The sequence below is a fragment of the Ovis canadensis genome, chromosome 17, assembly GCF_042477335.2.
Source record: "Ovis canadensis isolate MfBH-ARS-UI-01 breed Bighorn chromosome 17, ARS-UI_OviCan_v2, whole genome shotgun sequence".
Classification (NCBI taxonomy): domain Eukaryota; kingdom Metazoa; phylum Chordata; class Mammalia; order Artiodactyla; family Bovidae; genus Ovis; species Ovis canadensis.
The window spans coordinates 50198081-50217162 of record NC_091261.1 but is presented as its reverse complement, the minus strand read 5'-3'; the positions used below and the strand labels follow the sequence as shown (position 1 = coordinate 50217162).

Here is a 19082-nt window from a genome sequence, read left to right as displayed (position 1 = left end):
TGGGGTCGAAAAAGAGTTGGACTCGACTGAGCGACTAAACAACAAGTTTGTAGTCACTGAGGATAATACTTACCTTAGGTGGTGTCCTTACTTGAGATGAACTGCCATGGAGGATTGGATAGGTTCTGACAATCACTGCAAACCTTGTGTGTTGTGTGGTAACTACTTTTTGTAATAAAGTGATTCTGGGGTTGGCTGGAGACGTTTTTAGTTAGGTAAGTTTCAACTGATGGTGACTGAATTTTTTGCTTTATTTTGAACTGTTGGATTTCTCAGCAGCCTGTAAACCTCTATTATGTTTCTATTACATATCCAGGGATACACTGGCCCTTTCTTGTAGAGCTGGAAATCATGAATAGAAGACGTTTTCTCTGGGAAGGAAGGAGAGGGAAGAAGGGTAAAACCCTAGTCTCTACTATGTTAGCAAAACTTTGGGTCGTTTTACCAATTCAGCAAAGTATTTATCCAGTGATGTCAGAGAGTTCAGTTCTTACTCACTCATTTCATCTCAAAACAGAGTTCATTCAGTAGCTTGTGATTTTATAAATGCCAATCTTTACATTAATAAATAAATCAAAGACTATCAAATGCCTGTTCATATACGAGCCTGAAGTCTTCTGTAACACTTCTTACTTAAAGCGAATTGTTAGAGCCTCCTTGTTTCTCCAGAAAAAAGAAAACAAACAAGTTATTAAATAATTGATACCTGGATTTTGAAAAACTGTGATTCATATTAAGTTTATGCTTGCTTTATGCATTTAAGAATCTGATTCAAATACATATTACCATTCCTATTTCTTATGTAATTAATAGTGTTTATGGTTAAACTATGATTCAGTCATTTGCCTGACACTACAATTGTGATTCACAAGTATCATTTTTTAGGAATATAGATTACTTGATCCAGGAAATTTGAGTGGTAATGTATTCATATAATCAAATATTAAAATATATATATAAATAGATTCCTTTGAACTGTGTTCTTAATGAATTGCTATTAAATATATTGGTATTAAGATCAAAATGTGTAAAATGTATCAATTTCCCATTTACTTATGATTTAATTTTATTCAGATAACTACTGTGTGTAGTCCTGGCTTCAAAAACTTTTCTTATTTTTTGAACAGGATTTCTGTGATAAGTGGTGACTAGAGTCATAAGATAATTCACAACCTCATTTTAATCTGAAATTTGACTGTATAGCATAGTGACAGTAATTCAAGTAGGCCCTTGATCAAGCCTAGAAAAGCTAGGAATAAGTGAATTTTTTATTTTTGGCATCTTATACTTTTTTTTTTTTTGGTATAATTTACTCAAACGGCGTTCCTGTCTCCCAAGGTTCAGGTGTCACTCTTTTGCCCTGAGGTTGAAACGCGGGTGTCTGTACCCATGTTTGCCCCCTGCCTCCCAGTTCCCATCTGGTTTGTTTCCCTCTAAAAGACCCATTTTCCCTAGGCCTGGACTCGGGCGTCTGGTCTGTTGGTTGTGTGGCTGTGCATTTCAGACTCTTCCCTTATGGGAACAGCCTCCATACTCCTCCCATTCCATAACCTTGACTGATGTGTCCTGTCAGTAACATTTAATCGTGAGACTGTTATCCCTGTCTATGGGAAAACATTTAAAGCTTTCTCAAACATGACTTCCCAGGTAGCTTAGCTGGTAAAGAATCTACCTGCAGTGCGGGAGACCCCAGTTTGATTCCTGGGTTGAAAAGATCCACTGGATAAGGGATAAGCTATCCATTCCAGTATTCTTGGGCTTCCCTGGTGGGTCAGCAGGTAAAGATCCACCTGCAATGCAGGAGACCGGAGTTGGGAAGATCCCCTGGAGAAGGGAACGGCTATCCACTCCAGTATTTTGGCCTGGAGAATTCCATGGACTATTCCATGGGGTCACAAAGAGTCAGACACAACTGAGCAACTTTCACTTTTTCAAACATGATATCTATTCTAATGTAAAGAAATAGTTAATGCTGAAATTTATATTCATTTATATTCATTAATGAGTTTAACATCGTTTCATTGTCTGCAAAGAACAAAAGTAGTGGTGGGGAGAGGAAAAGCCATGTTTAAAAACTATGTTTGATTTATTTTTCTGTTGTGCATGACACCTACTGCAGTGACTTTTGGGATAGCAGAAGTTACCTTTGGAATTGGGGGTGTCTTATTTACCCTGGTATTTCCTGTCCCCAACAGAGTGTCTGACATAGCAGGTATTCAATAAGTCTTTACAAAATAGAATCGAGTTAAGCGTGGAAGTATTTCTTCTTTCCTCTTTACATGGTCTTTTTGGTTCTTAGCCTGACAAAGCCACATAATTCTGCTCCTTGTGGCTGTAAGTGAGCATAGATGAATAGATTGTGGAGTGTCTATATTGTTAGCTTCAGAGCTCAGGCCTCCTGGTGCTCTCCTCATGGTGCATTTAGTCAGGAGAGATGACTAGTTGGTGGACACCGAAAAGAAGCGTGTCCTGTGAGACTTGAGTAAATAACTGAGTAAAAGTTCGTTAGATAGATACATCTTTATTTGACATATTCAAGTTAATTTTTAAAAAGTCACACTGTGTGGCACATGTCAACCTGAGTTATCTCTGTAAAAGACAATCAATAGAAATCAATTTATTGTTCTGTAATTGCATGTATTGAGTAATGCCTTTTAAAGTCACTGAGCCACTTAGTCACGTTTCTTCAGGTGCGTTTTGTGGCGAGTGACTGCATTAAACGAAGTGTAGCCAGGGTGATGAAGGGGATTTATCCTGCAGATATCCTGCATTGTGGATAAAATATATAAATTCTCAATTTAGGAATTTTTGCATATCTATTCTTTGCTGGGAAATTGTTATTTTCCCAATTTTATCTATTTCACATTTTCAATTATCGGGTAAAAAAGCATTAATTGTGAAACATAGATCATGTTTTGCAACAATTTCACACATTTGTATAAACATCTCCCTTCTCTGAGCTTCTACAGCATATGTCTTTTTATCTGTTTATTTGGCATCTGTTTATATGCCCCTTAATAAATTTATGTTTAAATTTCTTTGTATATTTTGTCTCCCATGATGTTAAAAAATACAAAATTTCTATGCAGACTACTAAATGTGTTTTTTTATGAAGAGATAGAGTTTTTTTTTAATCTTTAAACTTTTTATATGATTTAAAAGTTACTTTCCACTTACAGTTATTACAAAATATTGACTATATTCCCCATGTTGTACAATACACCCTTGAGCCTGTCTTATACCCAGTAGTTTGTGCCTCCCTCTCTTCCACTCCTCTGGTTCCCTGTTCCCCCCACCCCCCTGCCCCAGTGCTAGTAACTACTGGTTTCTTCTCTATATCTGTGAGTCTGCTGCTTTTTTTTGTTATATTCACTAGTTAGTTGCGCTTTTTAGATTCCACGTATAGGCGATACTATACCACTTTTGTCCTTCTCTGTCTGACTTATTTCACTTAGCATAATGCCATCCAAGTCCATCCATGTGTTATGTACTATTATATATCATGATCTGCTTATTAAGTCAGGTCTGAATGGTGGTGGGTACAGATACACTGTACCTCTTTGTTTGGAACCCCAGGTATGAACCTCATTGATCCTTGCCTTGAACCTGCATCACCTCCCCTGTGAAGAAATAGCATCTTGGTTTTGGAAGGAGAGAAGGGCAGAGGGCCCTGAAAGAGAAGGGAGTGTTGGCAAGGCGAACTCTTACTTGAGTTTTATTTTAGCAGTTAGTCTTTATTATTCAACAGCCAAATAGGATCAGTGTGCCAGCAGGAAAGAGAGATGTTATCAGTGTGCATGGTGTCAGTTAACATATATTTGGAAATATCAGGTTTATTATTGGTCAGTAGTTTGATATTATAGATAAACAGCACCCTTTTTGAGTGCAAAAGAATTAATAATAACTTACAGGAGTCTAAGATTTTACTGCACATAGTAAGAGGAAAGGGGCTCAGTAAATACTTGTTGAATGGGTAAATGTGTGAATGTTTCCTTTTTCAACGCATTTTCTCTGCTATGTGGGGAGTGATAGAAACGTTTGAGGAATGCTTAGTAAATCTGTTCAATAGATGCAGTTTGTATGTGAAGTTTAACCATGAACAAGTAGAATCTTGATTTTTATGTGTTTGTGTAGACATAGATAAATGTTGTCTATAACCTTCTCGATTCTGCATTCTCTGAGTTGATTCTGTGTTCTCTGAGAACATTCTTTTCTGTTTTCTCCATAGTGCCTGCATAGTTACTTGTGTAACCATATACTTCCTCAGTTCTAAGATCCTCATCTTTTTAACCTTTAAATGTCATTGGGGCATACATGAACCTCAAATCTGTTTTCTTATTTAGGCTGTCTCTTGCCACAAAGTTGCATTTGTGCTGGCTGACAAATAGTAGACTGATTTGCTCATTGATGTATAATTTAAAAATTGTAGCCCATTGGACCAAGTTAATCTTAAGCACTAAATCTACCTGTTTAAGCATTGAATTGAGTATGATTTAAGGCTCATTGAATGCCCTTAAACTTAATTTTGTGATTTTTGGTAAAACTGGACAGTGTTTAGTAATTGTGAACTTAAAAAATGAAGGAACTTCATAGTGCTTTTGGCCAAATGGTGTGAAATAGAGTATAATACGATTTTTAAATGTCTTCTTGGAGTTCTTGATTCCAGTTGTAACTTGGTGTCTCCTGCTCCTTCCCCAGCTTCCTGCAGATTTCACAAAGCTGCACCTCACTGACAGTCTCCACCCACAGGTGACGCACGTCTCCTCCAGCCACTCAGGATGTAGTATCACTAGTGATTCTGGGAGCAGCAGCCTTTCTGATATCTACCAGGTAGGAAGGTATTTCCTTATCATTCGCTTCATCTCCATGTGTCCTGCGGAGTTCTGTGATTCTTCATTCATAGAATCTGTAAGGTAGATACATGTGTTTATATTATATGTGCACAAGTGGAATAAATGGTAATGTTTATGCTTCACACAGACATGCAGTATGTTGCACGTTTGTTTCAGGAAGTCAGATTTCAGTCTGATTGTATTTGCCTCTGCTAGGATCTGTTACCAGAATCTTAAATAGAGTGGTCGCAATGGGAATGTTTCCCTTGACTGAAATATTAGTGAATATTTTACTAATTTGACTATAGACGTACTAGGTTTATGCCTCTTTCTTGACTAAAATTTTAGGGGGAAACATCATTACTATGCTTCCAAACTAAGTTTTTCTTAATAAAGCCTTGGGTATGACAAAAGGAAGAGATTATTAAGATTGGATCACTGAATTATTTTTCCTGTGTTATTTTTATTAACTGTAGATTTGGTTATTTGTTCAAAATGAATTCTTTTGATACTGCTGGATAGAAAAGAAACTAGAACTATGGAATTTCAAAAACATTTTCAAAGCAAAACAATTTTAATTTTCAAGGAAGAGTTCATTTGCTTAGAAAATGCAAATTTAGGAAAAGTGACTAAAATAGGCAAAAAAAAAAAAAAGGTCCTTGTTTTGGTTGTCTCTCAGTACATACAGCTAATAGGAAATTTTGGATGGTTTCAGACAAAAGAACCTTACAAAGTATAATTTTTGTCTCCTTTGGAATTTTGATATGAGGTATCCATAAAAAAACCTTTCTTGGAAACATTATAGTTGATGTATTCAAAAGATGCTCAGTTTCTCTTTAAAAGAAAAAATAAACTTAACTAAAAGTAACTAAACAGAATACTGTCAGGGCAAAACATTTCTTTCTAAGTCTTAAATTTAGTAGCTCTTTAAAAATTAATTTTCTTTTTAGGACACACTAGGTACCCACTTTTCTATAATTCAGAAGTGTTGTGGAGAGCTCATGGACTAGTAAGTGAAAGCCGCAAATGCAGTTATTTGCAGATTCTTGGCTGATTATGAACTTTAAAAAAATTTTTGCAATAAGAAATGTAATTATCTGTCTCTTTAAAGTAACTTTTCAAACTTCTACTTTGATGCATTATAAGTTAACTTGTAATTAAATCTTTCAGAAGTAATCTCATTTTCATTCCCCACTCCCCCCCATACCTATTTTTAGAAGTTGATTTTTTAAAAAAATGTTTAGTCAAGAGTATTCCTTACAATACAACAATGAACAGTGCAAGTAAAAGTCTTGCTTTGGCTTGTGTTAATCAAAACATCATGATAGAGCCTTTGCCTTCTACACTTTGAGATGCTCGTACACTTTGAAGATCTGTAGTAAGAACACAGGTTGAGATCATAGAAGTTGCTCCTGTTTTCTTCAGGTACAGTATCAGCCTGAACAGAGCACCTAGAAGGTCAATTTTTTTTTTTTTTAATCTTTAATTCTTACATGCGTTCCCAAACATGACCCCCCCTCCCACCTCCCTCCCCACAACATCTCTCTGGGTCATCCCCATGCACCAGCCCCAAGCGTGCTGCACCCTACGTCAGACATGGACTGGCGATTCAATTCTTACATGATAGTATACATGTTAGAATTCCCATTCTCCCAAATCATCTCACCCTCTCCCTCTCCCTCTGAGTCCAAAAGTCCGTTATACACAGCTGTGTCTCTTTCCCTGTCTTGCATACAGGGTCGTCATTGCCATCTTCCTAAATTCCATATATATATGTGTTAGTATACTGTATTGGTGTTTTTCTTTCTGGCTTACTTCACTCTGTATAATCGGCTCCAGTTTCATCCATCTCATCAGAACTGATTCAAATGAATTCTTTTTAACGGCTGAGTAATACTCCATTGTGTATATGTACCACAGCTTTCTTATCCATTCATCTGCTGATGGACATCTAGGTTGTTTCCATGTCCTGGCTATTATAAACAGTGCTGCGATGAACATTGGGGTACATGTGTCTCTTTCAATTCTGGTTTCCTCGGTGTGTATGCCCAGAAGTGGGTAGTAAGAATGAAGTGAGTTGTCTATATCTTTTATGGAGGCATGTTCTGAGGGGAACTTCAGCTTTATGTGTTATTACCTTGGGTAGGTTGGGAAAAGGTGTGCAGAGATTCCTGATGGTACCTGCTGCCTCTCTCACCCCCCAGCCCCCAATCAGGATGTCTGAAGATCCAGACCACGGTGAGAACTCCACCTTGCTCTGAGGGGGTTGGTGTTGACAGCTTGCAGTTTGACTTTAGTTTGGGATGTAGTTGGAAAAGAAGACTCCTGTGTATTTTGATTTATTTTTGTTGCGTTTCAAGGCCATTCATTTCAAACTTGATGACAGGCATGTATCCTGTTAACTTTATATCCTTCATAAGGAAAAATCCATGGATGTATCCAAGGATTTGGTTACTGATTATATAAGACTAACGTTAACTAGAGATCCCCAGGAGACCATTTCTGTTGACTTTAAATCAGAAATTCTTAAGGTGAGAAGAAACCTGGCAGATGCACCTGGTTCAGTGACCAGTCTTGTGTTTGAATCCCCTACTGCTTTTCTGTCAATCAAGCATCCAGTTGATTCTTGAACAGTTCCAGTGATGGACAACCAGCTCCCATCACAACCCCTTTCACCTTTGTACAGTTCTGACTTGGGAGAAAGCTGTCATGTTGGAGTGATCTAATGCTCATGAAGTGGATACAAAGAGGTTGGAATGAAATTCTGTGTGCAGGAGAGAAAAGGGTAGAATAATTTTTCCGAGAGGGTTGGAGGGGAGAAATTCAAGAGCAAGGTGGAGTCACTAGCTTTAAGAAAAGAAATGTCCTCTGTTTAAACAGGGGCTTATGAAGGTGGATTTGGAGTGGGGAGTTTGTGTCTGCTGTACCTGAATTCCCTTGTTCAGAGTGAGAGGGTTGGCAGATAAGAGAGTTTCACGGAAAGACACATTTTGAAATAATAGTTTCAGAGAGCAGGGGAGCAAATTGATCAGAGCATTGGTAGCTGAGTTGATTTGGTGAACTCAAATACAAAGTGATTCCCCTCTGCCCTGATAAATAATTTTCTTCACAGCAAGCACAAAGAAAGCAAAGATTTGGCTTCCCCTGGGATTGACGCCTTATTAAATAAGTGTAGCAGAAAGATGGATGGAGCTGCACGTCCAGCTCTTTCTAATGCAGGGCTTTGTTTTTGCAGTCCTTCTGTCCAGGGTGTTTTCTCTTGGCTTGATCCTTTTCAGCCTTCATTTTTAAGGACCATCGTCTTAGAGAATTCTTTCCTTATTACCCTCTGAAAAGTAGATCCTACATTTTGATTCCTTTCCTGGCTGGTCTTTTTTTTTTTTTTAAGCTTTAATAGAAAGTTATTACTTTATAATTTGTTATGTCTGTCCCCCCAGAAGAAGGCAGGAACATCTCTATCTTGTCTCCACCTTCTCTCTAGAGCCTGGAATAGCACCAGGAAACCATAGGCATTCAGGAAAGATGTGTTGGATGAATGGGATTGTAGTATTAGACTAGGGAATTGAAGGTGAAGTATGAGAGCACGAAGGAGTAGAGTCTGGAAGACTGAGGATCATACGTGTTTGGACAGATAGCTGCCTCGGGAGGGAATGGAAGCAAATGGAAGAGTAGGAGGTTATGGGTGATAGAAAGCAGGATGCCAAAGTTGGTAACACGAGACAGGACAGTTTCCAGCCATGATAAGGTCCTGGTTAAATGGTGTGATTATCAGAACAGTGACTTAAGGGGGCTGGAAATAAGTGTATGAAAATAGATCAATGGAACAGAGAGTTCAAGCAAAGTGAGATTCATGTGTAAGGATGTGATATGTAATGGAGGAAACCACAAATAATGAAGTGATGGGTTATTCAAAAATGGTCTTGGGGGCCCACATTATAACCTTACTTTATATCAAATTAAGATTAAATTCCAGATAAACTAAAAAAATTAGCAAACTCTTAATGGTATAGTGAATGATCAGAAATTTTAATAATTAAAAGGTCAATTGAGACAAAGATATAAAATCAGGCTATTGACTCACTTATGCAAGTTAATAAGAAAAATACTTTATAACAGTATTCAAAGGCAGGAGTAGTAATTAGCACAAGAACATGCAAATGTCCATACCTTAAATAAATATTTAAGACATAAGTAATTGAGTATATAAAGATTTAAACATGAAGCTATTTTTCCTATCAAATTAGCACAGACTTTCTTACTTATAATAAATATTTATAGGCATTTTTACACTTGTTAGGATTGTAGGTCTTGAAAAGAAACCTAACAGTTTCCATTAAGAGATTAAAAGAATTGCTCTTTTAGGTATGTCCTATAGGGAAGCATTCCTAGTATAAAATTAGGAACAGCATAAATTATGATGAACAAACTGGACTTAATGCAAATATTATACTTATTTCCAAATACATTTTCATATTTTCTGCACATATATGGTTTTGTCTTCAGTGCCTACTTACTTTGTTGTCTCAGTTAAATTTAGCATCAATATAACTTTCTAGCATAACTTTATATCAGAATCTGACTTTGGGTTAAATATGTATGTTTGAAATTCTCACAAAATTTATTTTCATAGAAATTACTTATTAAGCAGCTCTCATAAACATAAGGATATGTGTGGATGCTGGATATTTAATAAGCAGAAACTTTTTTTGTAAATGATTTTTAAGTACTTAATGATAACAACATAGTAGTTCTATTGTTTTGGTTTTAAATTAACTCTTCACTAGATCTGTATGATATTTAATATTTCCTCAGTGATTTCATTTACTTGATATCCTTAAAAATGCAAAAGAAACTAGTTTTAAGAACTATATTCATAATAACAAGTATATGTTTGATTTAATAAATCAAGAGTTTTCAACATTGATCTGAGAATATTACTATTTTTTGAGACTGTTACTATTTAACTGTAATGAAAGTTGCTCAGTTGTGCCTGACTCTTTGCGACCCCATGGACTATACAGTCCCTGGAATTCTCCAGGCCAGAATACTGGAGTAGGTAGCCTTTCCTTTTTCCAGGGGATCTTCCCAACCCAGGGATTGAACCCAGGTCTCCTGCATTGCAGGCAGATTCTTTACCAGCTGAGCCACAGAGGAAGCCCCTGTAATGTGCACCTAAATCTGTGTTTTACTTATGGAAGATAAATTAATTTAGGACAGGAGTTATTTGACTAAGTGACTTTATTCTTGCTCCTGAGACCAGTATAATCAGATACATTTTATTTATTTTTTACTGAAGTATGCATGTGTGCTAATCACTTCAGTCGTGTCCAACTCTGCAACCCATGAACTGTAGCCTTCCAGACTCCTCTGTCCGTGGGGTTCTTTAGGCAAGAATACTGGAGTGTGTTGCTATGCGCTCCTCCAGGGAATCTTCCCGACTCAGGGACTGATCCCACATCTCTTATGTCTCCTGCATTGGCAGGAGGGTTCTTTATCACTGGTGCCACCTGGGAAATCTGTTACAAGTGTATGGCAAAGCAGTTCACCTATATATGTATAATCGTTTTCAGGTCTTTTCCATTGTAGGTTATTACAAAATACTGAATATCATTCTCTGTGCTATACAGTAGGTCTTTGCTGTTTATCTACCTTATACATAGTAGTGTGTATATGTTAATCCCAAATTACTCAGATATTTTTAAATATAAAGTGTATACATATCTTTATTTAGAATGAAAGGGTTTACAGACTAGCATAAATCTCAGTAGTATTGTAGTTTGGAGGAAGATAGAAAATAGCAGATGTTTTGTTTATGTTTACATACAAATAAATATTTTAATACTTTATATAGTAGTTTGTGTTGGTTGAACCTGATTTTGATTATGGCACAATTACTAGGTTTTGTTTTGAACAGCTTATTTAGTTTCCCTTCATGTTTTCTCATCTGAAAAACAGTGGCAGTAACCCTGATTTGCTGAATTGTCATGAGGATTAATTATTATGCACTAAAAGCATCAGATGCGGTGCTGCATGCGTGGTATAGTCGTTCTATATAGGATCACTGGTCTTATAATTACTGTGTGAGTCATTTAGCCAGCACTTAAGGGGTGCCATTAACCTGAGAGTGATTTTTACAATATGTAAGGGGCTGGAATATTTAACAAAGTTTTTTTCTTTTTTCGGACAAATACTGCCAGTGCAAATTTTATTCAAGGCTTATCGCTAGGGTGGGGCCAGGTAAAGGGATGCAGGCACAGAGGTGGAAACTTGTCCCCTTGAGGTAGGCCCTTTTGATGTGGCCTGTAACTGGCTCCCTTTTCTGTTGTTTGATCCAAGACCAGTCCTATGAATGATGAGATACAACTCCAGCTTCCTGATGACAAAACTGGGTCTGTGAGGTTCAGGGACTGTGTTACAGTCACATGATGAATGCTGGAGCTGAGATTTGAACTAATGACCTCTGATTTGTCTGCTCATTCAGCCGAAATAAATCCAGTGACTCAGTTCCGGGCCCTCAAGTTTAGCTCTCTCATCTTGTTGGCCAGTCAGCATTCACTAAACGTATAACTCAGCTCAGTCTCCAAGTGACTCATTGTTCGTGAAGTTAGTAGATTCCTAAAAATCTGTTTGAGTTCTATTTAAGATGTATCGCTGAAAGGAATTTTGTAGTATTTTAATGTAAGAGGGATATATATTTTAGTTTGAAAGGGCTATTTATTTTAAATAAAAATAATCTTCTAAGTTTCTGGTTTCATGAATGTTATTTTATGAATAGTTTCTTAAAGAATGGAATATACGTAGCAGGACTAGAAAGCAACTAATGATTGTTTACACAGATGGGGTGGGGGCTCAGTTCTGTAGAGATTAATCCAACTTACACTGGTAAATCTGTTCTGTTTAAGACTTAAATAGAATTCATTTAAATGATAGTAGTGACTTCTTTGGGATGGTATACAGTATACCTTTCATCCCCTCCCATATGTTAAATTTTAAAGAGCTTTCAGTTGTATGTTACTTAAAAATATTTTGTTCTTATTTCTGTCTTCAGTACTACCTCTTCACTCCAGGCTGATATTAAAGAATGTGGGTATAGAGGACTGTATGTTTGAAAATATGAGGTGATGACTAATAATCACCAATGTTAAGATGAAGCTAGGATGAAATGTGATCATAGCAAGCATTAGCAAATTGTCACATTTCTAGGCTTTAGGAATAAGGTGATGATAACAACAATATTGGCCTAGTTTCTCTGCTCACAGCCTTGGCATGCTATATCACACTCGGTCCTGCTTCAGTTTCATTCTAGAATCTAGAGACAATTTAAGTCAGAAATATGAGCAGATACAAATTACTATACATAAAATAGATAAATGACAAGATCCTATTCTGGAGCACTAGGAACTGTACAATATCCTGTGATAAACCATCACTGGAAAGAACATGAGAAAGAATATGTATATGTGTATGTGTGTGTGTGTGTGTGTATGTATATATGAATAAATTATATATGACATCCATATAACATATATAAATCCTTATATATATTATATATTGTTAAATATGTAACATACATATAATTGAATCCCTTTGCTGTACACCTGAAACTGACTCAACGTTGTAAGTCAACTAGAATTCCATTTTTTAAAAAATCATCAACTAGAGATGTACTGCTGAGCACTCCACAGTTAATTCTCTAGCCTTGGTGGCAAGGCCTTCTCGCTCTTCCACCTGGAGGAGCATCTCTGCTCACGTGCCCCAACACGAGCAGCAGTATTCACTGATTTTTCAGAGGCCACTGCTGAAAGAGCTTTAGTAGGGGTTGTGTTTTCCATTTTCATTTATTCTGTCTTCATTAGGTATTCTGTCTTCAATTATTTTCCCCTTATGTTTTTCATATAATGTATGTATTTTAGTTCAGGAAATTGTACCTAAAGATTGAAATTCTTTTTGTTAAAGTTTAGAAAATATTAACACAGGCTTGTGTTGCTTCAAAATATAGAATTAAATAGTATTTCTATAAGACTTTGGAAAGGGGAAACTTTGTTGATAAGAAAATAATACAATTTATTCTTTAAATGTTGACTTAAGCTAAATGATAGAAAAATATATATATAAATCCTTCTATAAGCTGCATTTGTGTATTAAGTATTTCTTATAAAGAAACAGATTAGGTTGTGGTTGTAGCTCGGGAGCCAGAGTTCTTGGTTCTGTTCTTGATTGCACAGTTACCAGCAATACAATCTTGGAAAAATCATTTCTCTTTGCCTGAATGTTTGGAGAATAATAAATGTCGATGATGGCACTTCATAGGATTTTTTGAAGGATTAAATGAGTCAGTACATGTGAAGCACATGGAACAGTTCCTGGCATATTGTCAGGATTTGGTGTTGGCTTTTTCTTTATTGGGTTCCACATTTTATATTTTCTTCTTTTGTTTATATATTTTAATCTCTATTTGCTTATTCTTAAAAATAAAATGTCTTATTGTCTTTGAAAGTCATATGGGCTATGAGTTATCTGAAGCTGGTAGACTTTATGTTTTCTAAAACATTAATAGTTTTATAATAAAGTGTTTCTAAGAGTTTATATATTTTTTCTGGAAAGCCATGTTTATGATGCTTGAGATTGATACAGTTAATATTTAATTGTACTCATTCTTACTATTCTTAAGCAGTTAGTGAAATCTGGGTATATAATGTCAAATAAGGCCAGTATGACACATATGTACTGTTGTTGAGATGAGCATCACAAAAATATATAGAACAACCTTCAAAGGATGATGGTTGTAGCCTTGAGATAGCCCAACAGAAGAGACTGTTTTGAAACTTGTGAGTCTTGATTCAGGCTAAATATTTGTTTTTAATCACAGAACCATGTTAGACCTGATAGGAGTCTCTCTCTAGAATTAAAAAAGATAGTTCTAAAAAATTTAAGAGATTGGATCATTGCATTTTTTTTTTAACAACACTTTTTTCAGCCTCAGAGAGCAGCTACCAATTTGCAGCTATGACTAAAGATATCAGGATACTTAGACGTTCTTCCTTTTCATTCCTGTTATACCTGGCTCCTTAAGACATATCCGAGCAAGTAATTTTACTTTTGCTTCATTCTTTCTTGATCTTGATTACTTGAAATTTGGTTGGTGCTGCCGTCAGCAGTGTTGAGGAATGGGAAGAAAGACTGTCACCTATAGACATGTAGAGTCTTTCACACCTTTGATGTTTTATATTTGGAGAGTGGAAACTGGAGTAACCAGCTAATTATTAATGTTTTATTTGCATATTTATCAGATTACCTTTGATTTGGGATTCACTTTTTCATAAAGACTCTTAGTAAGAGAGAAGTGGTTCAGTCTTCTTGGCATTAATAAACCTACACCTTTTCTTTGGGGGAAGGAATTGTTCAGAATCGTCACCCTTACACTCTTAGTTTAAGCCATCCTCTTTGAAAAATAAGAATGAAAACTGGTACCGTCTTTTTCTTATTCTACTGTGTTTCAAATGCCAGGTGACAGCTCAGGTAAGAAATCAAAATTATTGTGATAAAACCATTAATTCTAACTAAAAATTCCATGAGATAAAAATCATTCGTATTTTGTTGATGTCATGATTCTACATAGTGCCCAGTGCATGAATATTTGTTAATGTTGACTACATGTAGCTTAATTATGGAAAGATTCATGTCATAAATTTAATATTTCAAACAAGACATTTCTTTTGGATACAAAAGATTTACTTAAAAACAGCTTGTCTATCCATCCGTCCATCTATTTATTTTTGGTCTGTTTTAAGGCCACAGAGAGTGAGGCTGGTGATATGGACCTTAGTGGGTTGCCAGAAACAGCAGTGGACTCTGAGGACGATGACGATGAAGAGGACATCGAGAGGGCCTCAGACCCTCTAATGAGCAGAGACATCGTGAGAGACTGCCTGGAGAAGGACCCCATTGACAGGACAGACGATGACATTGGTGAGTCTGGGTGAGAAAACCAATCTGAGGCAATTTAAAGAGTTTAGAAGTAACACTGTTTGGTATAACAGAGCCCAAGAATATTAGGCTTTAAAAGGTGATTTCTCTCAGCATTGTTGAAAACATCTTTGAAAAAATTAATTTTACTTAATCCATAGTTTCAAGAGGCCACAACTGATAAAAACTTCCAAATAAAACCTTTCCAACATGAGCTGTTTCTTAGCTTACTCTAGGACAAAAAAATAAATTAAAAAGTCAAAGTCATCTTCCAAACATTATCACATTTGTTAATCTTCGTGTGAGCACTGTTCCTAGTAAGCTCGAGCTTCTCTCTGTGTGAATATCAGTCGGGTGGCAGTTGGTAGAGCTGTTGTTTAAGTGTGCTCCTCTTGTGGTTCCATAGAGAGGAGAGGCTAGAGGAAGAAGTGAGCAGAATGTCAAGTGAGCTGCACATGTGCGCCTTAAGATTATGGGTCTAAGTGGCTTTGCGTCGCTTTCCCCTTCCTCAAGGTTCCCTTGACCCAGGTTGGCCATCAGAAAGAGAGTTGATTATGTAATGACTGTTTAGTGTTTGACTCTGCCTTCCAGAGCCTGCTTCTTCCTTAGATGCTGGGAGTGAGACCAGCTTCCTCTGAGAGCATCTCTGCCCTGCAGGTCTGGAGTCTATAACACCCTTGCCTGAGCCCCAGTTATCTGCTCTTCCACGCCCCCAGCTCTTCTGGGGCCAATATGTATTTGAAAGAAATTCAAGGAACTGAGTCTAGTGGGATTAGATACAGGACAGTATGGCCATTGTTACATGTGAGGGGCTTGTTTCTTGTGTTTTGAAGGGACCCAAACATTATGTAGGAGGAGAACCTTGTACCAGTTAAGATCTGTACATATGCTAGGGAATTGAAGTTGGAAAACCAAGTATTCTAAAATACCACTGAAAGCACTGATAGAAATTGCCAGCTATTTAGAGATGACTGTTATGTGGGGTGAGCACTCAGTCACTGGCTAATGTGGCTGCACCTTGTATGGACTGAGAGTTTCCTAGGTCCTGGCAGCCCACTGGAAATGAAGCATGGAGGCCCTGATCCTGCTGGCTCTGAAGAATAGAGTCGGGGTTGGGGTCATAATCTCAGGGTGTGCACCGAACAGGAGGCTGTTGCGGGAATGAAGGACTGTCGGCACCCTTTTGGAAGCTCAGACCTGGACGACAGGAAGGAGGAGCCAGCTGTGCCTGTACCTCCAGCGCGGAAGTGCCTCTGCAGTAACCCTTTCTGGGTCACTGGGGTTCTGTTGGAGGATGTTGCTGCTTCTCACATGCCCATCCCTGTTCCTCCATACTTTATCCCACTTCCTCCCCTACCTGCTCCACTCTCTGGTCTAAAGGCGCTCGTAGTCACAAGTCTTCTGAGGTTTCTGCAGCATGAAGTCAAGTGGTCCTTTGTCATCCTTGAAGACTTAGGGTTTAGCTTCCTTGCATCTGATAACTCACATTCATCTGATTTCCACTCCCAAAATGTGTTTCACTCTCTTGTTCTCTTTGTCTTTGTGATTTCTCTCTCTCTCTTTTTTTAAAATTTTATTAGCATGTAGTCAACTTACAGTGTTGTGTTACTTTCAGGTAATGGCAAAGTGAACCACTTATGCATACATCAGTAGTGTGTATATGTCAGTCCCAAACTCCTAATTTATCACTTCCTCCCACATCTCCCCTTTGGTAACCATAAGTTTGAGTTTGAGATCCGACATCATTTTCAATGTCTCTTTATTATAGCTTTAAAGAGAGAATGAAGTTGGAAGTAGTGTGTTTGGTTTGCCATCTTAAAAATTCTGGCTCATAGAGTTTATAAAAAATAGATTAAACATTGCTTATGAACAGATTGACGTAAAGGTTATCCTTGTTTGAATATGCTCATTTTACTATAGTTACGGAAGAAAGTTATAATTAGTAAAATATATGAAGCATGTCATTCCTGGAAATTTAAGGCATTCATTCATATCTGAGAAGTTTTCTAGGAGAAAGCAAGACCTATGCTGATTCCTACAAATGAATACCAGGCTAATTATTTTAAGGTGCTTGTTGATATAATCCCTGGATGAATTACTTGTAGTTGAATACCAATACACTTGTAAGCAGTGACGACTCAGATGCTTACTCCTATCAAATATATTTTTATTTAAAGTAGTAAATCTTGATCATTAACGATAAGGCATAATGGCATTGTTTGATCTACACAAGGGCTTAGAGGATCTTATATTTCATCTCTTCCAAATACAGCCACGTGTGAGAACACTTTGGTTTGTTTGCCATTACTCTTGGTAAATCTAACTCATTCTCCAGTGTTTAGTTAAAGCAGACACCTTTCTTATGAACTACAGACATCTGTGTAACTCATGCTTTGTCTAAACGCCTCTCTGCCTAACCACCTTCCTCGACTCAAGGGATGGGGTGTGTTTGTGTTTTACGTTTAGTCAAATCAAGCTGCTTATATTTAAATATGTTTTTAAAATTTCAGGAATTAAAAAATTTCCCCTTGGGGTCCCATAGATTCTTGGGTGTGCCTTTGTTTCAGTACTCTGAAGAAAGACACATTATTCATGTTTGCTCTCCAGCTTATAACTCTATAGGTACTAAATTATTTAATACTTTTTTTTTTTTTTAGATTTTGAGGACTTGACATATAAAGATAGAAAACTACTTTGATCCCATTCAAGGAACTCTTTTTTTTCCCTCACTTGGTACCCCACACACAAATCCACAAGTTTTACCTTAATTATTTCTTATGTAAAATTAAACCAAAGCAATAAGATAAGGATTTTTCTGAATTGGCTAAAGCTTCTGGTGTCTATAAGTTGATTTTTGGCTTTTCTTTGTGTTACATTGAGTGGAAAAAAAAGTTTTATTGAGCGTCTAATATTTTTTACAAACAGGATTATTTCTTTCCTGATGAAGTAGGGTAGGTCACACTAATGTATTATTCAGACAGAGTCTTGCAAGCCGTTTAGAATAAGGTGATTCTGTTTCTCCATCCACAGAACTTCTCCCCATACCCTAGGAGCTAACTCCTTACCTGTCCCATGCTCTCCATCCTCAGCTGCCATAACCCCTGTAACTCTGTATATTTCCTGTGGCATCAGGGTTTATGTTGAGCTCCTGAATCAAATGCTTCTATTTTACATTATTATAGTTTTTTAAAGATTGGTGATATAAATTCTTTATTTTTTAAATTCTTATAATCCTCTGGTATAATAAATAAGTTATCACACAACTGATGATACCATTATTGAATCCTTGAGAGTTTTAAAAGCCCTTGCATATTGTTTGGCTAAGTGTTTAATTTTTCAATTGAACTTGGAGAAAAATGGGTATTTACTATTATTATATCTTCTTTGTCTTCTTTGTTATTTATCCTTATTATATGTGATACACAGATATTTTCTATCCCATTGTATTTTATTAATGTTACTCACTTACTCATATATCATGGACTGATTTCATGACCCATTAATGGAGTAGGACACTGCTAAAAAATAAGACAAATGTCCATGCAAGCACTTCAAATCATTATTGCAAGTATTAGTGAGTATGCTTTATACATTCATATGCTTCATATTCACCTACCATATATATAACTTTTATTTTTGTCCAAACATGTTAAATTTAAAATATTTCTGACAATTAATTTCTAGTCTCATATTTTTCTTAACATCATACGTCTTTGTCCAAGGAAGTTTAGCTCCTACCAGGAGAGGGGAAAAAAATAAAATGTTATAGCTAGTATTTTAATAGCTGTATTTTAGCTATGATTTTAATAGCTAGTATTAGCTAGTATTGTGTGCCTTATGGTGAGGAGTGGGGGATGGTAGTTAGAGAAAACAGAGTGGTAACAGCAGTGTTAATTGTGATGTGTCAGCCAGAGGACCACGATTGCTTCATCTGCCTGTATGTTGCATATCAAAAACATACGCATTTGTAAAGCAAGGAGTCCTGCCTCCTGTAGTAGATGTGGGTCATCTCTTACAGTGATATTCAAAATTTCCTCGCAACTTCCCTCAGGTATATTTTATAACCCAACACAAACACATCTACTCATTCCAGAAATAAAAGTTTCACTGAACAAAACTTAGCTCTTTCTGTAATTGATGCGCTTTGATACTCTTGTTCCTTCTTTTTTAAAAGTACTGGTTACAACAGTCAGTTGATGTCCTGATACATCAGTCTGGGTCAGGTTGAAGAGCACTGTCTTGTTGGACAGAGTCCCTGGGTACCACTTACCATTGTTATTCTTC

At 36.7% G+C, this 19082-nt stretch overlaps 1 protein-coding gene across 15 annotated transcripts in view; it reads left to right on the top strand.

Annotated features, from left to right (window-relative positions):
* The window catches only part of RAPGEF2 (Rap guanine nucleotide exchange factor 2), a 266791-nt gene that overhangs the window by 206189 nt on the left and 41520 nt on the right, over positions 1 to 19082 (top strand). For all 15 annotated transcript variants that reach the window (XM_069557277.1, XM_069557276.1, XM_069557279.1 and 12 more), the window contains 2 exons: positions 4699 to 4830; positions 14624 to 14801. In XM_069557277.1, the coding sequence (XP_069413378.1) occupies positions 4699 to 4830; positions 14624 to 14801 (310 nt within the window). The remainder of the gene's footprint in view (positions 1 to 4698; positions 4831 to 14623; positions 14802 to 19082) is intronic.